The following is a 22,984-nucleotide window of genomic DNA, read 5'->3' as shown; positions in this document are numbered from 1 at the left end:
CAAGATTCATGTCGCTTTTCTGCAGAATATTACATGATTGAAATATATTAAGAATTTCAACAAATTTACACTGCAAGAAGAAAATAGCTATCTATGAAAGAGTAAAACTAAAAGAAAAAATATTAGTTAATATCAGCTTTTTAATAGATTTTTTTTAAATAGCTTTGTTTTTTGATTTTAAAGCTTACTTCTATGACTATATAGGCTATTAATATTAATTTTAACAAAGTGCCTATTAATTATTAATTTACTAAAATGATAAATGTGTAATTGATTAAGGGTATAATAATTACATAAATTATATCTAAATCATTCAAAATTAATATTATTATAAATAAGCATTGTTGAAAGACAGATATTTTAGTCTTTAAAAACTATTTGCTATGTAGTGACATTTAATTTGGAGCAGAAACAGGGGCAGTGACTTTACTGGATCAGAGGTGTGTCACTTTACTCACAGCTGATTGGTCCAATTTCAGTTTGAGATCTCTAATCCAGAACATAACCTGCCCTGGAGCAGGTTAGCTGTCGAGTGTAAGTAACTATGGAGATGAACACAGCTAAAAGCCAAACCACTTTAATGGTACCTATACCTAAAACCCAGGATTGGCACAGACTAAGCTTAAACATATCTGGTCAGCCAGATAAACCGGCTTCTTGGTATAGGCCCCTGGTTTAGATCAAGTTCAACTGTTTCTCAAAGCTTGGTATAAACTTTCTCTCCCTGCGTCTCAATCAGCTCCCTAGTTCACTAGTCGGGGCACTGATCAGGACATAAGTCAATGGGCTGACTCCCTGATCAGTGCCCTGACAACTGAACTAGGGAGCTGATTGAGATGCACCCTCTGTCAACTCAGGTTTAATCCACAGTTAGTGATTAACTCTGAAGCGAGTGCACCTGAAAGTGTGACACGTGCGGCAAACAGCCAATCACAGTGTCTGTGTGATTCACTTCATGCAAGAGAGACAGAGCAATTCACTTCTCTTCTGAGATTGAAAGAGATCGTTTTGAAAATGATCATGAAATTAAATTAAATATCTGACTAAATCAATGCATGATGTGAATCAAAGAAATATGCCTAATTATAGGTTCACAAAGAGCTCAAATGAATGAATACAAGTTGTTTAAAAGAATTATGAATGCATGTTAATATTTAGTATTTATATTAATATTTGTCTACTTTTCAATTTATATAATAATTATATGAATATATTATAATATAATAAATTTAAAAAAATAAAAGTAATTATAATTCATATAAATAAATATAATAAATAATTAGCGCCAAAGGATGAGAAATTTAGTCTCTAACATTTTTTTTCATTATAAACTGCTTTAATTAGATACAGGGGGTGTGGCTTTAGTGTGTCTTGGCTTGCTGCTAATTGGTCCAGTTTGGGTTTTCTTTCTTTAACCCAGAATAAAACCTGCTCCAGAGCAGGTTAGCCGTGTAGTGTAAGTTACCATGGTGAGGAACACAGCTAAAAACCAATCCACCTTCTTGAGCCCGAAAAACTCGAGTTTGCTCAAACTAATCTTGAACTTACCTGGGTAACAACTGAAACCAGCTTTGTGCAACAGGCCACAGTAGGGGCTGCTATTGTTGTTTCGCAAGGGCTATGTGACGTCAGGACTCGTAATTGGGAGTACATTGAGTACAAATTCACGGATGGGAAGTCACGGGTTTGACTGCCGTTCCAGTGCACTTTTACAGGTAGAAGGTTGGAAAAACAGGTTACAGGTTGCCTGGAATGCTGCATTAGTAATTGTTCAACATTTCCCATATCTACATTCTGTGGTGGCATGGAAAAAATGCTGCACGTGGAGTTATACAAACGGTAAACGGCTGAAAAAACAGCTAATCAGATTTGAGAACCAGAACAAACTGTTGTATACAGGCCGATAATAGAGTGGGGCAGGTATGATTTCACTTTGGATGCCAAGCAGCAGTTAGCATTGCATTGGCTCCCTCGAGAAAAATATTCATATAGGCTTTTGGATTATCGCAAAAATAAAATGCATTTGCCAAAAGTAGAAAGCTAAAGGTAGGCTATAAACTGACTTCACCATGGTCCGGTGATTTTAACTGATTCAGATTTTTTTTTTTTGGTAAATAAAAACACTGGGGTTTTTATCAGCCTGCCTGGAAATGAAGTTGTGTTTACAAGGTACTTGTTTTTTAAATTTTTTATTTAAGCAGATTTTTATATACACAAATGCGCATAGTACAAACTTAAAAGGCAGTGATTCAGACAGTTAAGGCATAACAAAAACAACTGAAAAATAAAAACAAAAGAACATATACAGCCAGTACTTACACATTATGTAGAAGAAAAAGGCATAATTTTACATGTCGATTGTCTTAGCAGATTTCCCAGAAAGTCCACTCATACAGAGAGAGTCAAGGAGGCCTGAGCTGGAGGGGCAACTCTTATAGTTTTTATCTCAAAACATTTTCCCCAGAACGTTTGAGTTAGAATAGTTTATAAGAGCACAATTATGAGCATAATGAGGCTATAAAGGCGAACTGAACTTACCTTTTCGGGGTGATGACAATCTCCTTGACAGCCTCTGTAGTCCCATTTAGCCCTTGTTAGCAACCGCCTTTTTCATGATGCGTAACAGCTTCAAAAAATCCCAAGTGGGGTAATATGGATGTATTTTATTTTGTAGAATAAAACATAATGAGCTTGTGTTCACCACAGACCTTATTTCACCAAAACCCCATTCAAAAAAACATTGACTTTGGGACAAGGGAACTGGATGTGCTAAAATACTAACTCGCTTCCGCCCTTTGGCGTACAAAGTTATGTCATACCCCACTCTATATTGATTGGTCAACTAAAGCACGTGACCAGCACGCAGAGCAATAACTGTTTGTCAATCTGTGAAAAGTTGTCTTTTGAAGTGTTCAGAAACTTACAGAAAAACATAAAATCAGTAAAAACACAGTCATCACTCCAGGTAACACGTTTGCTGTCGCTGTTCAAAATTTTCCCTCAACTAAACCATGTGTCAAGGTTTCTGTGACTGTAAACACAAGGCCTTTTATTTTATTAACGTTTTTCTGTTGTTACATAACTCATGGTAACATTTTAGCACCGCTGGGATTCATACTTTATTACTTTGGCACAACTATCAAAAGTGGAGCTAAAACACCTGCCAAAATTAAAAATGTAAACCATAAAGCAGGGCTTTAACCAATGGATAAACGTGCACAGTTACCCTATAATGCTATCTTATATAAAATCTTTATATAAATCTAATCTTAAATAGTATTTACCATGGTAACGACCATAGTTTTCCCTACATACTATAGTTATCATGACAAATTAATATGGCATTCAAAAACTTTATTTGGATCAGTGTGCCTAACACCAATCTGTTTTACCGTTTTAGTAATATTTATTTTAGTAGCAGTGATATTTAAACAGAAACTATGGTTACCAAGGTGAATGTTTGTGAAGTCAAATTGAAAGCCAATCCATCTCGTCTTTCCTGAGCTTGACAAATATGAGCCCTTGTTAATCCCAGTGTAAAAGAAAACTGGTACGAAAATAATTCAGTGTTATTATTTCCTTTGGCTGTCTGGCTATAGCAGATTCTTCTTATCACAGAGCTCTGAGCTCAGTCAGCCACATGAACTCAAAAGACCCCTTTCTTCACAATGATATCACCCACCTACGCTAAACCCGAGATATAAAACAAAGAAGCCCTCTGGATTGTAACAGATCACTCGTTAGCTTTGGGCAAGGGTAGGACTACGTTTGTTCTCACCTCCCGTTGAGATATCTTGTCTGTCGTATACTTTGTCCAAGATTGTGCAGACTCCTCCAGCTGCATAGTCTGTCTGTGTATGCCAACATCTGGAGCAGTGCATTTGTTTGTATTTAGGGAGACAAAATGCTCCTGCCAAAGTGAAAGTTTTTATAGTTAGTAATGCAGAAGACGCCAATATTGAAACACATGCTCACTTTTCCAGAGCAGCTTGGACTTCAGTGATTCAGTGGGCTTCAAAATGATTTTTTTAAGCTAGTAAATTATTATTTTTTAAACTGCATCAGAGAAAAGTGCAAAATCTGATATTCAATGCCATTTTTCTTCTAGATCTACCAACTGGAAGTTACATTCAGGAAGATTTGGCTCAGTGTTCATCATTGTGTGAAGAGGAAAATAACTGTTGTGACATAATGGCCAGCTGTAAATGCGGTACACACACAGGACAGTACGACTGTGTGTGTGAGAGGGGATACTACGGAAAAGGACTTCAACATGAGTGTGCAGGTAAGGTTTGGGACTTGTGAGTGTGATCTGTATGCAAAGTTTGTTTTTTTTATTTCAGTTTAAAAGCTTTGAAGAAATGGATTGAGACAAGTCAATTTTATTACTCAATAAATTTGCTTGGGGATGTATAAGGCTGAAATGTGAATTGAATGCCAATTCCTGTCCTGAAATGAAGTACAAGAAACACTTCCACCAAATATCCATAGTGACAGAGAAAACAGCATACAAATAGATGGGACAATGAAGCGTGATGCCAAAGTGGTGCTTTAGCTCCCATTTTGCTTTCATAACAAAACCATAAACATGATTTAAAACATTCACAATCATCTCTTTGTGTACTGCAGTATACCCTGTAATATGCTATGTCAACACTTTTGTGCAGTTTACCTAACTTCATCTTAATATTGCAAACCTACTTTTGCCAGCCTCATAAAGCAGCTTGAAGAAAAAGCAATGCTTCATTTAAATTAAGATCTATTTTTGTTTACGTTCATGAAGTGCGGTTTTATTAAAGCTATCTTTCATGCTGTGGTAAAAACAAGCTCATATTGAGACCGTTCTAAAATAATCAAACTGACTAATTAAACTGAGGAATGAGGTGACAGGGAAGTGTTAGATGTACAAACACAGGGTGAACTGCAGATTTTATGTGATGGAAGGCTAACCTTTCAACAGATGTTTTTATTGCTTGCTTGCTTTCCCACTTTGCAGCTTTGTAGCTCTATTTCTTTCTCTATCTCACAGAGACACTCAATCCCCATGAGATGTCATGTGTAAATGCCTTGAAGTCTATTATAATAAATCTTATTTTTAAGTCTTTATATTAAATAGACATAACTCAGGAAATGAATTTAGTCCTTTGAGAAATAGGTTTGGAATAGCAGGAATTGTTGCTCACAAATGTCTTCGACTAAAAGTGTTCTTACTGTAACTGATTCGATTTTTCAAAGCTTTTATAGCTTAATCACCCATCTCACCACAAACTAGTTTTGTAATGCTGTAAATAACAATAATGATAAAAAAGACAGTCTGCATGACTGGAATAATGCTGCCAACTCTTTAATCTGTTGTGCTGTTTTAGGGAATTGGGACTGGATTCATGAAACAATCTTATGTATAAATTCTGCTAAACTGCTTAACTTTCTTATACTTTGAATTTTGTACTTTGTAAACTTAAGAATACTTTGTATTTCTAAAAAAATTCAGATTAAATGTTCTTTTTCTGAACTCAACTTTTTGAAAAGGATCTGCAAATGAAGGAAATGAACCACTCAATCTTCAACGTGCATTTACGAGAACACCACAGCGTGTTTATGTTGAGACGAGAGCAGAGGTTGTTGCATGCACGCATGTTGTAGATTTATATTTTCACAAACAAAGCACTCGTGTCATTGATAAAATTGAGGTTAAACCACTGGAGTCACATGGGTTGCTTTTAGGATGTCTTTAGGGAGACATGTGTCTTTTTTAGGAAGTTATTGAAAGTGATAGTTGCGTAGCTGTCAATGGAGGGACAGAAAACTCTCATATTTAATTAAAAAGATCCTTATTTGTGTTCCGAAGTTGAATGAATGTCTTACAGGTTTGGAACGACATGATGGTGTGTAATTATTGACACAGTTTTTTGGGTGAACTAACCCTTTAAAGTCAACCGTTTAAAATACATGGTACATAAAATGTGCAACACTGACTAAGTGCTAAAAATAGTTTGCTATTATTATGATTATCACTGTAATCTGCAGGCAGCAAGTGCCCATATTATGTTTTTTCGAATAGTCCCTTTCATGTAGTGTGTAATATAGCTGTTTTTGAATGTAAACGTTCAGTAAAGTTGTAAAGTCAAAAGTGCATGATAAATAAAGTTATTGTCTCCTAAAAGAAAGAATTGACTGAACCACCTATACGAGTCGTTTGTAATTCGAATTCCAGTCTGTGACAGTTTTATGTCACTACGTCATTTTCATCATATTTGTTTAGTTCTCACCAAACCTCTCTCTATTTTGCTGTGGATCATTAATAATAATAATAATAATAATAATAATAATAATAATAATAATAATAATAATAATACATTTGATTTATAATGCACTTTATATTAAACATTAAACTGTTACACTGCTTCATGAGGTTTCATGAAGGGTCTTCATGCACTGCCTTATAAGTCATTGCATGATAAGGCAAGTGAGGCAATAAGTCAGCTGCCTAGGTTTTCATCATGTTCATCAATGTTTCATCATCAGATTTTGCGCTCGGATTGATATGGTAAAATCAATTTCGTTACTGTCTTTAAAGTGTGTACAATCACTGAGCTTTAGAAAGAATCCAGAGCTGACATAAGGTGACATTTAATGCATGTAAACTTGTAAGAGACCTCCAAAACAAAACTCGGAGCATATAAGGCAGCATAATAGGGGCACTTTAAGATTTTTTTAAATAATTGATTTTAGAAACATTCTTACAAACTTTCCATGAAACTGGCCTCTGATGTCTCTGGTAAGTCAGATACAATGAGTACTGAGAAAGCGCAGCGATTCAATGACTTTACTAATAGGCACGTTTTTATTTAGAAATTTCTACAGATTCATAATATGAGGTATAGGTAGCAAGACACACAATAGTAGTAAATGGCAGGTCATTCAACCTATCTCTGTCAGTTTTATCTTTCTCTGTTGTTTATTTTATTGTGCTTATCCTTTGTCCTATTTATTTTGGGTGTAAAAACAATGGCCATAAATTAAATTGTGAATTGCAATCTCATGTTGTCAGGGCAATAGCATTTCTCACAATTAACTTCTGTCTGGATGTTTAGCAGCAGAATGCTTTAATTAATGAATGAATACAAACTAATAGCAGACCAGAAGGGGTTGGCTCACTCTGTGGAAGCCACCGGAAAAACAAAATGATGGCCAAGGTTTTTTAATGTCTGTTCTGGGTGCTGTTTTATATTTATAATTTTTTTACTTATTTTTCTGGGTGCTGTTTTAATCATGAATTAAATATATAATTCCATAAAATGCAAAAGGACAAAAAGATGACCCTGGTAAGGTCATGTTTTTGAGTCCTAGATATTAGCAGTATTTTTCTGGACGTGTTGTTTTGCTTCTGTGCAGAGAAAATGTATTGCCTGGATCAAATTTGTTCCCACAGGTCAAGTTTTTAATCTTTAGTTGATCTGTAGGGATTTTAAAAAGAAAGATGCTCTGAGTATCATTAGAATTTACTGGAAAACCTGAATTGACTTGATGTCTAAACAGTGCTTAATAACAAGACTAAAGGTCATTTTATTTGAACTGACCTCTTATCACTATTTCTTAAAAGTAAAACAGGATGAACGGATACAGAGAAAAGATGAACGACACCATTTGTGAGGGTGTATGTTAGGTTTTTATTTGACTCTAGCATTCCAGTGGTGCTATAATGACCTGACATTTTATCCAGTGTCACATTATGGGTTAACCTAACCAATGTAATACATCACCAGACACCATAATGCATCACAGCTGGTGTGTGACAAGGACTGGTTGTCAGATGTCAAAGGTCAAGGCCAGTTGAAGAAGAGACACTGTTTTATTTCCTTAAATCGGGGCTCGTAAATATTTACCTTCAGCAGAACGCCCCAGATTCCACATGCAAGCCCCTAGACAAACATAAATCTATCCTAGGAAAAAAAACTTCCAGAAAAGAGGAAAATAGAAGGAATCTGGGAAATGTTGGCTAGGTACTGTGTAAGGAAATGTTGCAATCATGTTTTTGTGTTTGACCTCCTCCTGCTCCCTCTGAATATTCCCCCCTCCTCTTTAACCCCTGCAGCCTTGTGACCAATAACACCCCCATGTGGTCTCTAGAGTCAAAATGTACACTCACTAGAGTTAGTTTCTGTAAAGCAAAATGTTATTTTGTCTATTCATATGTATAATTGTGCATGCTTTTGTGCACATGTGATAGCTACAGTCTTGCTTGCAATAACATGCTTTTGGTTTTAAATCAAGAGACGCGTTGGTAGTTTATGATATATTAGATGGGAAGATTGGAGGGCCCCAGTGAGAGTGAAGACATTCATCAGACAAGAGGACAGGCAGACTTCCAATAAACAACTCTACAGTCTAATACCTCTCCAAGTCTGAAATCGAATAGGCTATGTCTCTAACGCTTGATTCTAGTATTTTCCAAGCACGAATTACAATCTTTCCAGTCCAACAGTCTTACACCTCTCCAGCTGTAGACATTTCCGTATAGTCATGGGCTGTACATGGGGTTAGGTTGCAGGGGAGCCAGGGTGGATACTATATATTTTTTTACAAATAAATTATATTTTTAACTCAAAAGTAATTATGCATATAACTACTGCCATAACAACTGGCTGGATGTACATTATCCCTGACTTAGACATTGCCTACTCTGTTTACACTATACCCTTCACCAGACCATTGCTGTCTGACTCTGATTTGACGTATAGTCATGCATTCAGTGGACTGTGCAAGTAAATGGATTCACCATTCATAGGCATTATTCAACTGAGTAGCACAGTTTCATTAGCCTGACAAGCCAGACCCACATCAAGATGTTTGGTCTGGAAACTCACCATTGACAGGGCTCAATCCGAGGGGCGGGATAAACGGTTTTCTTTCAAACTCTCTCTGCACGCGATAGGATAGCGCTACAACCAACCAGAGCAACGAAGGTGAAACAGAGCTTGTTGATAGATTAAACATTCGCTGTATCCGGTCAGCTAAACTCCGAGCACTTCCCTTTTTAAGAATGACTTCAGTGCCGTTCTTTGTTATTTTCTCAGAGAAAAGCTTAACTCCAAGTCCTTCAGAGTCGTGGTCAAAGCTGATTCGAAAGACCGCTGTTCGCCAGTTTCTGTGTTTACAAGAAGCACGCACAACTCGGCCGTCATTATGTTAAGCCCCGCCCACCGACTTTATTCACGATGTGATTGGCCCGGCAAGAGTTAGGCGAATAAAGCTCAGAAGGGTATTGAGAGTTGCTAGACGACACTCGCGGCAGATTAGATTTGTAAATGTTTTGGCCACTGAGCTAGTCTGCATTGTGTATTGATACTGTTTGCCCCTTCTTTTTTCCCTTCATTTATTCTTCCACCTCCCTCTTTCCTCTTAATTCATATCTCTGATCTCATCCATACCACACACCAGACACAAGGTGAACATCCCATCTCACAAATCCAAGGTGAAGGGATCAGTGCTCTCCCGGGCCTCATAATTTTCTTATTCCTCATTTTTCATGCCTCATCACTCTCTCACTATCCAAATGCCATGTCACATGGCCATGTCTCCTTTTCTTTTGTATCCTGTCCTCTCACCCCTCTGTCCATTTGTTATAATTTTTTTCTTCTTCCTTTCACAATAAAACTCCCTGTGCTGGTTTCCTACCTGCCTTGATATCTTAGAGCCAGCAATGAAGTCAGAAGAGATGCCGTAATGCATGTTTGGCTTCAGGGACCTTTTATTTCTGCTGCAGTGCAAAGCCAACATGGGCTTCAGCAAACAATCTGGAAAAAGATTTTAGTGTGGTTTTATCATTCCAAGTACTCTGTGTTCTATGAAGTGTGAAACTAATGAACTGGGGTCTTAAACCCCAACCACTTTTCTGCTCTTGAGTCAGTGTTTGTTCCTCAGGTTTATAGAGTATGTTATATTAGTTATACTTGTCAGCCCTTTTCATTTCTTTCATAGTTTGATTTTGCCTAACCTGTTTTGTATGAAGTCACCCTACTTAAATTGTAGCTGGACTAGACTGGACTGTTTCATCAGCATAGTTAAAAGTGCAATGGGTAATCTAAGAATGCTAAATTTAGCCTGCTAGCATTGAAAGAATACGTTTCCACCCTCCCTTCAAATCTCAGTCCAAAGCCATGCCTCCTCCAAAACACATTTACACGCACAGACCAGAAGCGAGACAACCAGAGACATTGTTATTGAATTACATCATGTGTCATTCACTGATGAGAAAACTTTACAGTTCATTGAGTAACAGTACTAAAATAACGAACTTAAACAACTCTTTGCCTGCCATCCTCACTTACCCTGCACAGCATATGTGAATGCGCTGAAGACATATGATGTCTGCGTGAACAGGCTGCGCAGTGGTATGCAAACACACATTGACTGATTGGGAACACACGAGTGAGTGTGTCTGGAAAAAGATCGCAAATTTAATGGGAAAGGAAGGTAACAGCTGTGTCATTATAGTGTTTGATAGATATGACCACCAACACTCAGTCAAAGATCTTAAAAGACAAAGAAGAGGCACCATTGACACCAGCAGACAAACCCATCACAGAAAAAACAAGTGTTCCAAACTATCAGACTGCTCTATGTAGCTTTGTCAGCACCTACATCGCCAGTACTGGGCCAGCAAGACTTTCTTCAGGGAAAACTGTCATCTTGGCAGGTGGCTTTGAAAAGGGTCTGGAGGTAAAAAGGGTTAGCGAGTCAGGTATTGACTGCTTGAAAGATCTTTACAGTGACCAGTAGGAGGCTGACACAAGGCTGGTGTTAAAGGTCCACTGAAGTGCCTTGAAACGTGCTGCATTATTCAATGTGTTGACGTGATTTCCCCTGAAACGGCTCAAGCTGTTAGCAGCTCCTCCCCTTTTTTGAAACAGCCAATAGCGTTTTGTTAATATACAGTTTGACTAGAGCGCAAGAGCAGACCTTTCTCTGTTTGGTAAAGCCAGTTTCCTCTAACACTGTTTACCATCATAATCTCCATATCGCTTTGAAATGCAGCATTCTGTGCAGAATTCAAATGGGTTGATATGTTTTGTTGTCTGCGCAGACTCGCGCATATGATCTGCGCTGCGCTCTCATGTCTGTAGTCTACATTTAGACCAGAGCCGTTGGTGTGTGAAACTAATGTGAAAACAGACTTTATTCGCCTCAAATGAAAGCATATTTACACTGAATCGTTTCCTATCACATATATAGTGTGCTATGTGCCTTTCACCATGTAGAAATTAGTAAATGTGTGTTAACATCTGACCGATTTCAGCTTCAGCAGTGTAGGGGGCAGGCTTTAGATTCTAAAGCGCATTCTGATTGGACAGAAGATTTGATGAGAGTGAAAAAATGTCACCAAAATCTGAGATTCGTTTTAGCGGAAGTGGGAGACTGTACATTTTGAATGCTTATATCTCCTAAATGCAAATGTCGTCATAGTTTTGGAACATACCAGGTTATTCATAACTTTAAGGCTAAAATAGTCATACTAAATCTAAAAAACTTAAATTTTGATTTCAATGGACCTTTAAATGCAATAAACCTTGCACAGTCACATTCTCGTCTAATTGTCAAATGTGATGATACAGATGTACTAGTTTTGCTTCTGTACTATTCAAGTAAAGGGATGTTTGGATCCTCAGCAGTGTTTATGCACTCTGGACACAGCCTTAAGGAAATATCCGTCCCTATCTGTTAAATTACTCAGAAGCCTGGAGCAGTGCTTTGTGAGGGTTTACCTGCATGCCACGCCTTCACAGGTCACCACAAGCAGTTTGTACAGAATTGGGAAGGCCACTGCCCTCACAAGACTGAAGACCCATCTTTGTGAGTTACAGGAAATAACCAAATTATTAAGATATTTTTCATTGCTACACAAAAATAATTCTTCCTTTGTATTTACCTAAGTGCTTAGAGTGCATAACCAGATCGATCATTTAAGGGACAATTTGTTTGCAGGGAGGGAGTCACCCTTGTGAAAAAAAAGTGCACTTTAGTGTACTTTTATAAAGTGTACTTATTACACAGATAATATACTTATACTAAATACACTTAATTGTGCAATTAAATGCAATGTTTTCGGTGTACTTAACACACATTATATGTAATTGATTTCAAATTTATCACATATTAAGTTGAAATAAAATACAATAAGTTGCAATTAAGAGTGATTTTTTGGAACAACTTAAGTGGTACTTAAATACAACTTTATATGTACTTTCATAATCGCTTCTAGTGTATTAAAATTGTAATTAAAGTGCACTGCTCAATGTACTGACATCCATTCTACTGTCTTAAAAACAAGCAATTAATATGAACTAAAATATACCTTAATGTAATTTACATGTACACTCTAATATAATGAAATACATTCATAATTACATTTTTCAAATAATACAGCTGCAATTTCGTATAATAAACACATCCAAATTTAAATCCTCTACATTTATTGACAAAACAATCTGTAAAACAAATATACAAAAAAAAACTTGTTTTTGATGCCCAAGAAAAACCCAAAAAACTATTTACACAAACACAAGAACATATGTATTCTGTCAATTTTATCATCAAATTCAAGTGATGCCATATTGATGCTCTTTAATGTGACATGACAGATCACTGTAAAGACACATCAGTTCAAGCAGCACTGCGGCACGAGTGAATGTGATCACCTTGTCATAGTCAAAGAATTAACATGAATTAACATCAGAAAGTATGTTAAGGATACATTACAACTTACTAAAATGTATCACATTGTGTAATCGTTCAGTGTTTCAACAGCAGAAAGATGTCGATAAAACACGAGAGAGATGAACTCTTTCACTAAATGTATGCATTATATTAGCCTATATATTCATCATATTCTACTTAACCTGAAAACCTGAAAAAAATCTAACCTATAATTAGATTTATAAGTTAATGCATGAGAAGTTTACACGTTTGCATACAATGCAAGTGCAAGTAAGGCCTCCCTATATAGTCTACACTATACAGCATTCTTTGTCGTTTGATTAAACAAGAAACAACAAGGCAATTATATATTACATTCTGAATCAAATTATAATCTTTGTGTGCCCTTTGTTAGAGTTAAGCTTGGTAAAACGTCCTTCAAATATGTCGCAGCCTCAGATTGGAATTTGCTCCAGACTGAGTTGAAGCTAAACGATCTGGTGACATTTAGTCATTTTAAAATTTTACTACATCATTTTGAGAGTAAATTAATGGTGTGTAATTGTTTTTGACTGGTTGTATGTTTTATGTTTTTTATGTGACTTTTTATGTATAACTGTACATGCAAACACAGCTGCCTATCTTGGCCAGGACAGGACATTTTAATCTCGGTGAGTTTTTCTCCTGGTTAAATAAAGGTAATAATAATAATTAGTAGAGATATTTTTTATATTATATTTTTAATTCTTTAAGAAACCTTTAGTTTAGGACAATTACAATTTGTTCAGTAAACCAATAAAAAAAAAAAAAAAAATAGCATTTTTATATTTAGTGTTCCTCCCCGAACTGTCAGCTTTGTGTACTGTTACACCTCTATTATTAATGCAATCTTAAATGTTAATTATTTAATGCATTTTTAACTTGCATGAACAATGACTATAAATTTAATTAACCAGCTTTGAACTATAATTTATTAAGCAAGGTCAACAACTATTAATAAACACTGTAAAAAATTAAATAAAATAAATAAATAAAAAGAAATGACCGTTAGATCATGTCGGCCAATACATTAAATAACGTTAACAAATTAGATCTTATTGTAAAGTGTTACTAAACTTATAAGCTCTTAAACCTTTACTAGCACCAAAATTAGGACCAAAAGGTTTATTCTAAAATCTTATTCCAGCATTACAGTGAAAGAAAAAAAAAAAAAAAACTGAAGAACTCCAAAGGCACACAAAATTGTTTGTCACCAACTATTTTCAAGTTGTTTGGAAAGTGCTGTTTATGTCAATGTCCCAGAAGCTCTCCATCAGTAGGAAACTGCCGCACCATCTCTCCACAGTAGATGTGAATGGACATGTTCCAAAGAGGCAGGAAAGAAAAAAATATATACCTTGAGGAAAGAAAAAGAAAACGCAAAGAAAAAACTTGTTTATAAAACAGATCTATCCATTATTATAATTGGCTCAATTAAATTAAAACGATAGATGTACAGTTGTGCTCCAAAGTTTATATTCACACAGCAGTATCTGTATGAAAAAAAAGAAGAAAAAAGAAATCATAAAAATGAACATGTTGTCTCTTTTATCTAGTACTGCCCTGATGAAGCAGTTTATTCTGCACGGTGTGTGTAAGCTTTTGACCACAACTGCATCCCCTATGTGATGAATTACCTCAGTCGTCAGGGTAGAATGATTGGAGAGGTTCCTTCACGTATCCCACTGAGCACATCATCTTCACTGACACTGGACTTTAAAAAAAAAGAACATTTTAATAATGGTTTTTATTCCTACTTTACAGGGAATTAAACATAACTTAAATATAGATAAATAAATAACCCAAGACCAGTGTAAATTGAGAAAAGTATTCTTGCATTTTTCCTCATCTTGCCTTGCAAGTTTCAGCTTAACTACCTCGCACCATCCATGAAGGATGTTCTTGTATTTACCACGCCTGGCACAGGAATGCTGCGGCTCCATTCCTTTGGGTGTGTGGCCTGTAAAATATATAATGATTAGGGGATCTGTAAATGCACAAGTGGGAATGTATTACTTACAAATGGACAAGATACAAAGCATTTAAAAGCGAAAGACTTGATAGCAATGTTTTAGCTTGTGTGATCAGTGTCATGGCTGGGCATAAATTCATAATTAACATTAACTTGACCTCATCAAGATGGCTCTGTAATTCCACACAGCTTGCACAGGATCTCCAATAACAAATCTGTATTGATCCAACAAAATAAAAAATAAAATAAGATAAGCACAAAATATTAAAAACACAAATAGTACTTTAACATCTTACTCTCCAAATGCAAAAAGAAAAGAACATATTAAAATCATTATTTCATTACTGGTTGTTATAAGTTAATATATGGAATAAATGTATATAACGTTAAATGTCTTCTGTCCATTTAAAAAGTAGGAGTTCGATTAAAATATTGTATTTACAGCAGGCAGATTCATTGAACATGCCCACACCGGCGATCACATTCCGATTTAAGAAATTATTATAATGCAAACTTAGATAACGTTACATGATAGGAAACATGATGAACGTTAATTCACCTCCCGAGTCCCCTATCTGCGATTAAACTATAAATAACTACACCGTAATAGAGAGCTACCATGTTACGGTGAAAATGTAAAATCAAGAGAGCTTATATCAAGATATACTTACTTGAATCGTTATTTGTAGCATATAACGTCTCATCTGTAATGATCCGAACGGTTCGCTCCTCTGTTGTCTGTTGTCCTTCAGCTTCATTACGCATCGCGATGACGCAAACATGGCAGACCGCGCATTTTTCAAAATCATGACGTAGTATGTTTGGCGCATGCGCATTGAAATATTAAGTATAAATATAAAATAAGATATTTCGTGCATTAAATGTTGATTATAAATGACGCATTAATTATCCATTTCTGTTCAGGTTGTTCTAACACACTGTGTAGTTGGACTGTATTTCAGAGAACTTGACTCATTCACCTAACTAAAAGTCAATCATGTTTACAGTGAGTCTGATTAAAATTAAATGTAGCCTATTTTAACTGAATTTTAATGCAAATTAATTTGGTTTAGATTTGTTCAACTTTTTCTTGCAATTAATGCAATTAAATGTGTGTTTAATCGCCATACAACAACATAATATTGAAAGTAGGTTATTCTGTACACAGATGTAAAGTAGCCTACAGTACATTAGGCAACTCCTCTCATAAAGATTGACAATGTCAAATTATGTAGAAAACTGACACTTGTAGTTGAGTTCATAGGAGCTAGTTATAACATTTCAACAGTATGTTGTACTGGAGTGTAAGCCAGTGAAATTTTGAAGAAAAATACATTAACCATTGTAAATTTGGACAACTAATTAAAAAAAAAAAAAAAATCATTTATTTTCCATGTGCTTTGTCATTAGTAAAATAAGTGCACTTTATGAAACAAACTCATAATTAAAATGGTTTAAGTGAATTTAGGTGTAGACATTACAAGGTGCATTTTTAAAAAAGTATAAAGTAAGTGTGTTTATAAATATTGTGTGTTTATAAAAAGTAAGTGTGTTTATAAATATTGTCATACAAGTGTACTTTCATTAAGTAAAAATTAATTATATTATTACAAAGCGCACTTATTAAAAGTGCACTAAAGTGTGTTTATAAATATTGTCATGAAAGTGTACTTTTTTAAAGTACAAATTAATTATATATTATTACAAAGCGCACTTATTAAAAGTGCATTAAAGTGTGTTTATAAATATTGTCATGAAAGTGTACTTTTTTAAAGTACAAATTAATTATATATTATTACAAAGCGCACTTATTATAAGTGTACTAATGTGTGTTTATAAATATTGTCATGAAAGTGTACTTTGTTAAAGTACAAATTAATAAGATATTATTATAAAGTGCACTTATTAAAAGTGCACTAAAGTGTGTTTATAAATATCGTCATGAAAGTGTACTTTTTTAAAGTACAAATTAATTATATATTATTACAAAGTACACTTATTAAAAGTGCACTAAAGTGTGTTTATAAATATTGTCATGAAAGTGTACTTTTTAAAAATACAAATTAATTCGATATTATTACAAAGTGAATTTTAAAAAAGTGTACTTAAGTGTGTTTAGAAATATTGTCATTAAAGTGTATTCTCTTTAAGTACACTTAAGTGGCACTTAATTTTAATTATATCATATTATCTACAAGTGCAGTTTAAAAAAAATATACTTTAAATATATTAAGTGCACAAAAAATACACTTTCAATACAATTAAGCACACTTCTTTTTCACAAGGGCAGAACCAAACATATATTGTGCACAAACATTAATAACTAAATCGCAAACAAGATCAAACATGAAACATACATGGCAGTTATGCAAAGAGTCTAAAACCTTGAGAGAAACCATCGTTGACTACAAGCCCATTTGTCTTTGGGCCGTAAAACGTCTTATCAGTTGGTTTCCAGGGTAACGGAGGATCTTTCTCTGTTGTGTTGGGGGAGGGTCTGTTTCTAAGCACAAAGCATTTAAAACATTTGTTAAATGTAACTGGCGATTATGTGTTTGATTCACCTCAGTCGCTACATTTGCCAGCAGCAAATCTACCCCCAAAAGAAGATGCCTTCCGAGAGCCTTGTACCAAACAGCAGTGTTACCGGTATGTCACAGCCACCTAGCCAAACCTCTTCTCTGGAACCCAGTTCAGAAAAGATGGGTGCATGGAACCTGTGATGTTCCAAGGCACCAGAACCTAAATAAGTTAGAGACATCAACCACCTCTATTGTAAAGATGGAAACTGCAACACGGCCACCAAATGCCAGTGTCTTTCGGTGGGCTTGACCTGCACAGAGTTTTGCTAATGCCCTTTCCCAGACTGTCCAAATATGGCCACTGATGACAATGTAGATGAGTGACAGTGGTGTGTTGCAGTTCTAACATCATGGGGGGCTGACCTCAGTATGGCTAAAGCAGTTAAAGCTACACTGTGATATTTTCCCCCATCTAGTGGTGAAAAGGTATATGACTGTCCAATTAATAATAGTTATTCCTCTCAATTCTGATTCGTTTTAATTCCTACGTTGGCCGATTTAGTTCAAGATTAACATGGCAATCCCCCTCTTCACATTCGACACGGTGCCATCGAGTGTTAAAACGCGAAAGGCGAAGCTTGAATTTATGGGTATGTCTCTCTGGCTAATGTACTTTCAAGATGGAGGGGCAACATGGCGACCAGCATTCGAACCCCTCACCCGTATGTATTTTCAATGGCATATTATAAACTTACGAGAATACTTTATAACTTGAAAGAAGTAAATATACATTAATGAGAACATATATTTTTGAAAGAACTAAGTGGTTTTAGCTCAGAATAAACTAAAAAAGTTACACAGTGTAGCTTTAATGTTAAAATTGGTTGCTGCTAGAAAAAAAAAACAGCCTGAGAAGACGGGGCTCATTCCCCCACAGTGTGATTGTTTAGTTAGATTTGTAGATGAAAATGTGGATTAAGGTCAAACTGCAATCCTGACCCCTGGTCTCCTGTTTGTGCTATGGTAAGGTGTTATCTTTTTATTTCAATCTTTGTTTCCATATAGTACAAGGTGTCATATGAAATATTTCATTATTAGATGTATCTTATATTAGAATTTCTTAATTCTTCTCACCACTGATGGGTGTTTTGTCATTAAACAAATCCCAGAATTTAGAAAGATAAAAGCATAACTTTACAAACTGATGTATGATACATGTCCATAGCACAAGTTGGTTTGGGACAAGTTATGTGTTAAGTTTAATTCTTATGGTTAGAGGTTTGCTCAAATCAAATCTTAGTACTAAATGAGAAATAATGATGTTAGCTTTACACTTATATTAACACAAACCATTGACATGAAGTCTTACTTAAGTGCTTGTCGTTCATACAATTATATAATTTGGTATATTAACTAATTATATTTCAATATTTTCTAGGATTTTGTTAAAAACGATAATTAGATGTTATTTTACTGAGTGTGTTTTTGTGCTGGTACCTTGACTGATTAGGCCTTTTGTGGACAGCTGCCTGTCAAAGCTTTTTATTTCCTTCATATGTGCAGTGGGTAGTTCACCACAGTGACAGAAATTAACTTTAAGGGGTGATACTTGCCACTTTGACTTCATTTACTGAGGCATTTTTACATTTGTAAGGGCATTTTCCCCCTAACATTATTAGATGTAAAATAATACAACAGAAATGTAGAGTAGTGATGATATACCCCTATGTGTTCAGAAAAAGTATTATGCTGTGATTCTCTCCAACTATTCTGGATAGATTCTAAGAATTTCTTATTCTGATCTTAGATTTTAACAGCAGATGCACGATGGCGCTGTGTGCGCTTTAGAAACACCTGTATTCTGCTTGCTTAGGTTTAGTGTAAGTGGATAGAATATATGGTTTGTGTGGTATAACACCATTACATCTATTAAGAGTCCCTGTGTGTGTGTGTGTGAGAGAGAGAGAGAGAGAGAGAGAGAGAAGGAGAGAGAGAGAGAGAGAGAGAGAGAGAGAGAGAGAGAGAGAGAGTAGTATGCAGGCTGTAGCGTAGGTTTGCAGCCACTGAGCTATATAGATCTAGCCTATATGACATGTTCTGGTTGTGCATGATTTGGCAATAGGGGACAGCTATACGCTGTTGAAAATTGGACCTATTGCCCAAATTTTTTAAACATGACTCGTGAGGTGCTCGTGACGTGCTCTGCTTGTCTCGTATTTCCTCTCAAACGTTCCGAGCCGCGACCGAACGAGCATCCACAATGTCTACGTACTTTCTCCTGAGAGAAAAAAATCTTATGCGAGCTCGTATGACAGCAAAAATTGCAGTGTATGATTAGTCTTCTAATGCACTCCTAAAAAAAGGTTTGAACCCAGTTACTTTGGATTTCGTTTTTCAGATAAAGGCAAATGGTTGCTCAACTCCTTGTGTGCTCTGCTCCAAAATATCTTGGCCAAAAAGAGCAGATGCCTCCAGAGTCAATTGGGTTCACCTCAGTTTTTTAAACTAGATTATAGATTAAAGTGAAGTTTTTAGTTTGTTCCAGAAAGACAGGCATGTGAAGGTTTCTAAATGAGGTCTCTTGGTTATTGAGACATTGCGTTGTTATGCTGACCTCATGTCCGTTTTTCACTTTTAGTGGCAATGAGTAATGGTTCGATATTTGAAGTGACTGCCGGTCTGAGGTCAGTGGCTCCTATCTGGAGCAGCTTAATGGCTCGGTGACAAATTAAGAATTCCTCAGCCTGCCACTGTGCGGTAAACTGTTGATTAATACCTTTGGAAAAAAGGAGGCAAGTTTATAGGTTTTAGACACTGTGATCTTGTAAAGTAACTTTAGCTTTGGGTCATAAATAGACACTTGTGCATACGAGAGGCATGTGCATGACCATAAATTTGCTTGTTAGGAGCTGTGTGTGTGTGTGTTGACTGTAAACGGGCTGCAATTAGGGCCAACAGCAGGTGGGGGTGACAAATGGGATCTTGTGAAAAGACTCAGTAGCTAAACCTAACGAACCATTTATTTTTTATTTTTCTTCCTTTACTTCTTATTTCCCCCTTTACCCTTGCCAATTACAGAGTAACTCACTTTGTCAGTGTATCCAGTTATAAAAAACAGATTTACAGTATGACCAAACAGTCCTATTTAATTCTGCTCTGATTCCATTCTTGAGAATGACCTGCGAGTGTCACACTGTACAGGGATGGTTTAATGGTTATTTTACCCTCTTTTTCACCTTCACTGCCATTAAAAATCCCATTGGAAATGTTTTATGATACCTGCTCGGGCTTTAAAGGCTTACTATGAAAGTACAACATCTCTTTATGTCCTATTATTTCTTTATTTTTCTGTCAGCTTCACTTCTTCACCTCACCCAATGTCATGCCTTTATTTTTGTCTCTCTTCATAGGAGTGGCCTTTTAATTTATCAATTGTGCCTTCTAGGTGTGTGTGTGTGTGTGTGTGTGTGTGTGTGTGTGTGTGTGTGTGTGTGTGTGTGTCCTTGTTTATATTACACTGTAGGGACCAAACCTGAGATCACCTATATTGTGGGGACCAGCCAGCGGTCCCCACTTTTCAAAAGGCTTATAAATCATACCGGATGAGGTTTTTTTGAGAAAGTAAAAATGCAGAATGTTTCCTGTGATGGGTAGGTTTAGTGGTAGAGGCAGTGTAGGGGGATAGAATGTACAGTTTGTACGGTATAAAAACCATTACGTCTATGGAGAGTCCCCACAAAGATAGTGAACCAGACGTGTGTGTGTGTGTGTGTGTGTGTGTGTGTGTGTGTGTGTGTGCGTGTGTGTGTGCGTGTGTGTGTGCGTGTGTGTGTGTGTGTGTGTGTGTGTGTGTGTGTGTGTGTGTGTGTGTGTGTGTGTGTGTGTGAGGAAAAAAGAGATTACAAAAGATATGAGTGAGTGTTGCATCCTTTTCCTCTACATCTCTGTCCATCAAAGCATGTGCTTTAAGGAGGCCCCTCTTTCAAGACCATGCTATAACTCACTGCAGATAGGGGTCTTTGCTACTGAACCTCATACCCTTTGCCACAGGTTGACCTACACACCAAAGGGTACATTTTTTAGGGAGAAGTTTACAGAAATGGGTACATGATGACAGACGTTTCATTTTTGGGTGAACTAATTCATTGAAAGTTGACAAGAGAGACAACAGATTACATTTAACACATACAGATGACTCCTTTCCAAAATCCAGATCTGAGTAGAGATGGAAACAGGAAGTCTTTTGTCACAATGACACAAAGCGTTTGAGGTTGACCTCATGTTCAAACCCCGAACAAAGGGGAAAGGATGAGATCCATATAAATATGTAGAGTGAGATTTTTGTGGCTGAAAACAGGAGAATGTGGTGAACCGATGGTAGCATGAATGGTGATGTCATTTAGAACAGTTACTTGCAGTGGTTTATATAAGGTGCATCTGTTGCATTCTGTGGTTTGCAGATGTGGATTGTTGTTTATTACCATAGTCTTACATCATACACACTCAATCAGGTAAAAACAGGTCATTGTGTCCAATATTTTTCAAAGCAGCCTCTGAACAGTGTAAGTATATTTTAAGTGTATTTAAAGTGTACTTCTTTAGTGAAGTAAGTACTAATAATTCTGTACCAGTAGTATACTTGTAAGTGTACTATTTCAATACTTATTAGGATCAAATTGGGACTAAATATTAAATATATAAAAGTATATGTTTAAGTGTACTATAAGTGTAACAGTAGTAAACTTTAAGTACACAACTATGTTTCTCATTTGTACTGAATCTGTACTACAAGTGAAATAAGTATACTATTTTAATACTTGTAGCACATTTTTAGTTTATGAAAGTACAATTTGAAGTCTCAGTAAACTACTAGTTTAGTAGTTTTACACTGCAAATGTACTTTTAAGTTTTCTTTAATTTAACAAGACATCATACAGTTTACTATATATATATATATATATATATATATATATATATATATATATATATATATATATATATATATATATATATATATATATAATTTTTGCACCGTATATATATATACTACTATTTTCCTATTGATGTATTTTTTTAAAGGCCCTACTTGAAATATACCTTGAACTGTTCTTTATTGTTCCTCTTTCCATTTTAAAAAACATTTATTTGCTTCATGTATCATTTTTATCAGCACTTGGATGTGGGTAAGTTTCACTACAACATTTAAAAGAAAAGTTGAGAAAATCACTTTTTTAATATACAGATAAAAATTGTTTAATACAATAATCAAAAAACACAAATGGAGTAGACCGAGTCCATCAACACCCCCAAAGCTTCATAGTCGTTTCCTCTTCATGGGGTCAACATTTCATTTAGCAGTTTAGGTCTGTCTTTTATCGCTTGTTTCTTTTTCTTCACCTGTGTTTTAATCTGGAAATTCTGTAGCTACTCTTTCCAAAGATTTGTAATAGCGGCTAGGGATGCTCCGATCCGATACTCAGGATCGGTATCGGCTCCGATCTGCCATTATTTGCCGATAAATTCGATACTGTGTGCATAATAGGCTATTATGTGTTATTGTTAAGCTCCAGTGCGCCACAAAAGGCACAAAAACATGATAAAGCATCATCAACGATTCGTGAACTATTATAAGTGTTCTGAATCCATTCCATAGTTTAATGTGAGTACAGATTAATATTTAAGTCATTAAATTCAAGTTCACGTCAATGCATGCTTCCCTCAGCTGCGGCTCAGTCACTCTCTATTCAGCTTTCAA

General features: G+C 35.7%; 1 protein-coding gene and 1 long non-coding RNA gene across 3 annotated transcripts in view; one reads left to right on the top strand and one right to left on the bottom strand.

Annotated features, from left to right (window-relative positions):
- svep1 (sushi, von Willebrand factor type A, EGF and pentraxin domain containing 1) overlaps nucleotides 1–22,984 on the top strand; it is a 105,071-nt gene that overhangs the window by 16,557 nt on the left and 65,530 nt on the right. For both annotated transcript variants that reach the window (XM_067443961.1, XM_067443952.1), the window contains exon 3: nucleotides 4,109–4,285. In XM_067443961.1, coding sequence (XP_067300062.1) covers nucleotides 4,109–4,285 — 177 coding nt within the window. The remainder of the gene's footprint in view (nucleotides 1–4,108; nucleotides 4,286–22,984) is intronic.
- On the bottom strand, nucleotides 13,759–14,877 carry LOC137085129 (uncharacterized). The gene is made up of 3 exons (XR_010906913.1): nucleotides 14,613–14,877; nucleotides 14,373–14,449; nucleotides 13,759–14,092 (listed from the first exon to the last, which is right to left on the bottom strand). It is a non-coding gene; the product is annotated as an uncharacterized lncRNA (long non-coding RNA).

The sequence above is a fragment of the Pseudorasbora parva genome, chromosome 1, assembly GCF_024679245.1.
Source record: "Pseudorasbora parva isolate DD20220531a chromosome 1, ASM2467924v1, whole genome shotgun sequence".
NCBI classification, from domain to species: domain Eukaryota; kingdom Metazoa; phylum Chordata; class Actinopteri; order Cypriniformes; family Gobionidae; genus Pseudorasbora; species Pseudorasbora parva.
The sequence above is the reverse complement of the archived record's forward strand: the minus strand, read 5'-3'. Positions and strand labels throughout refer to the sequence as shown.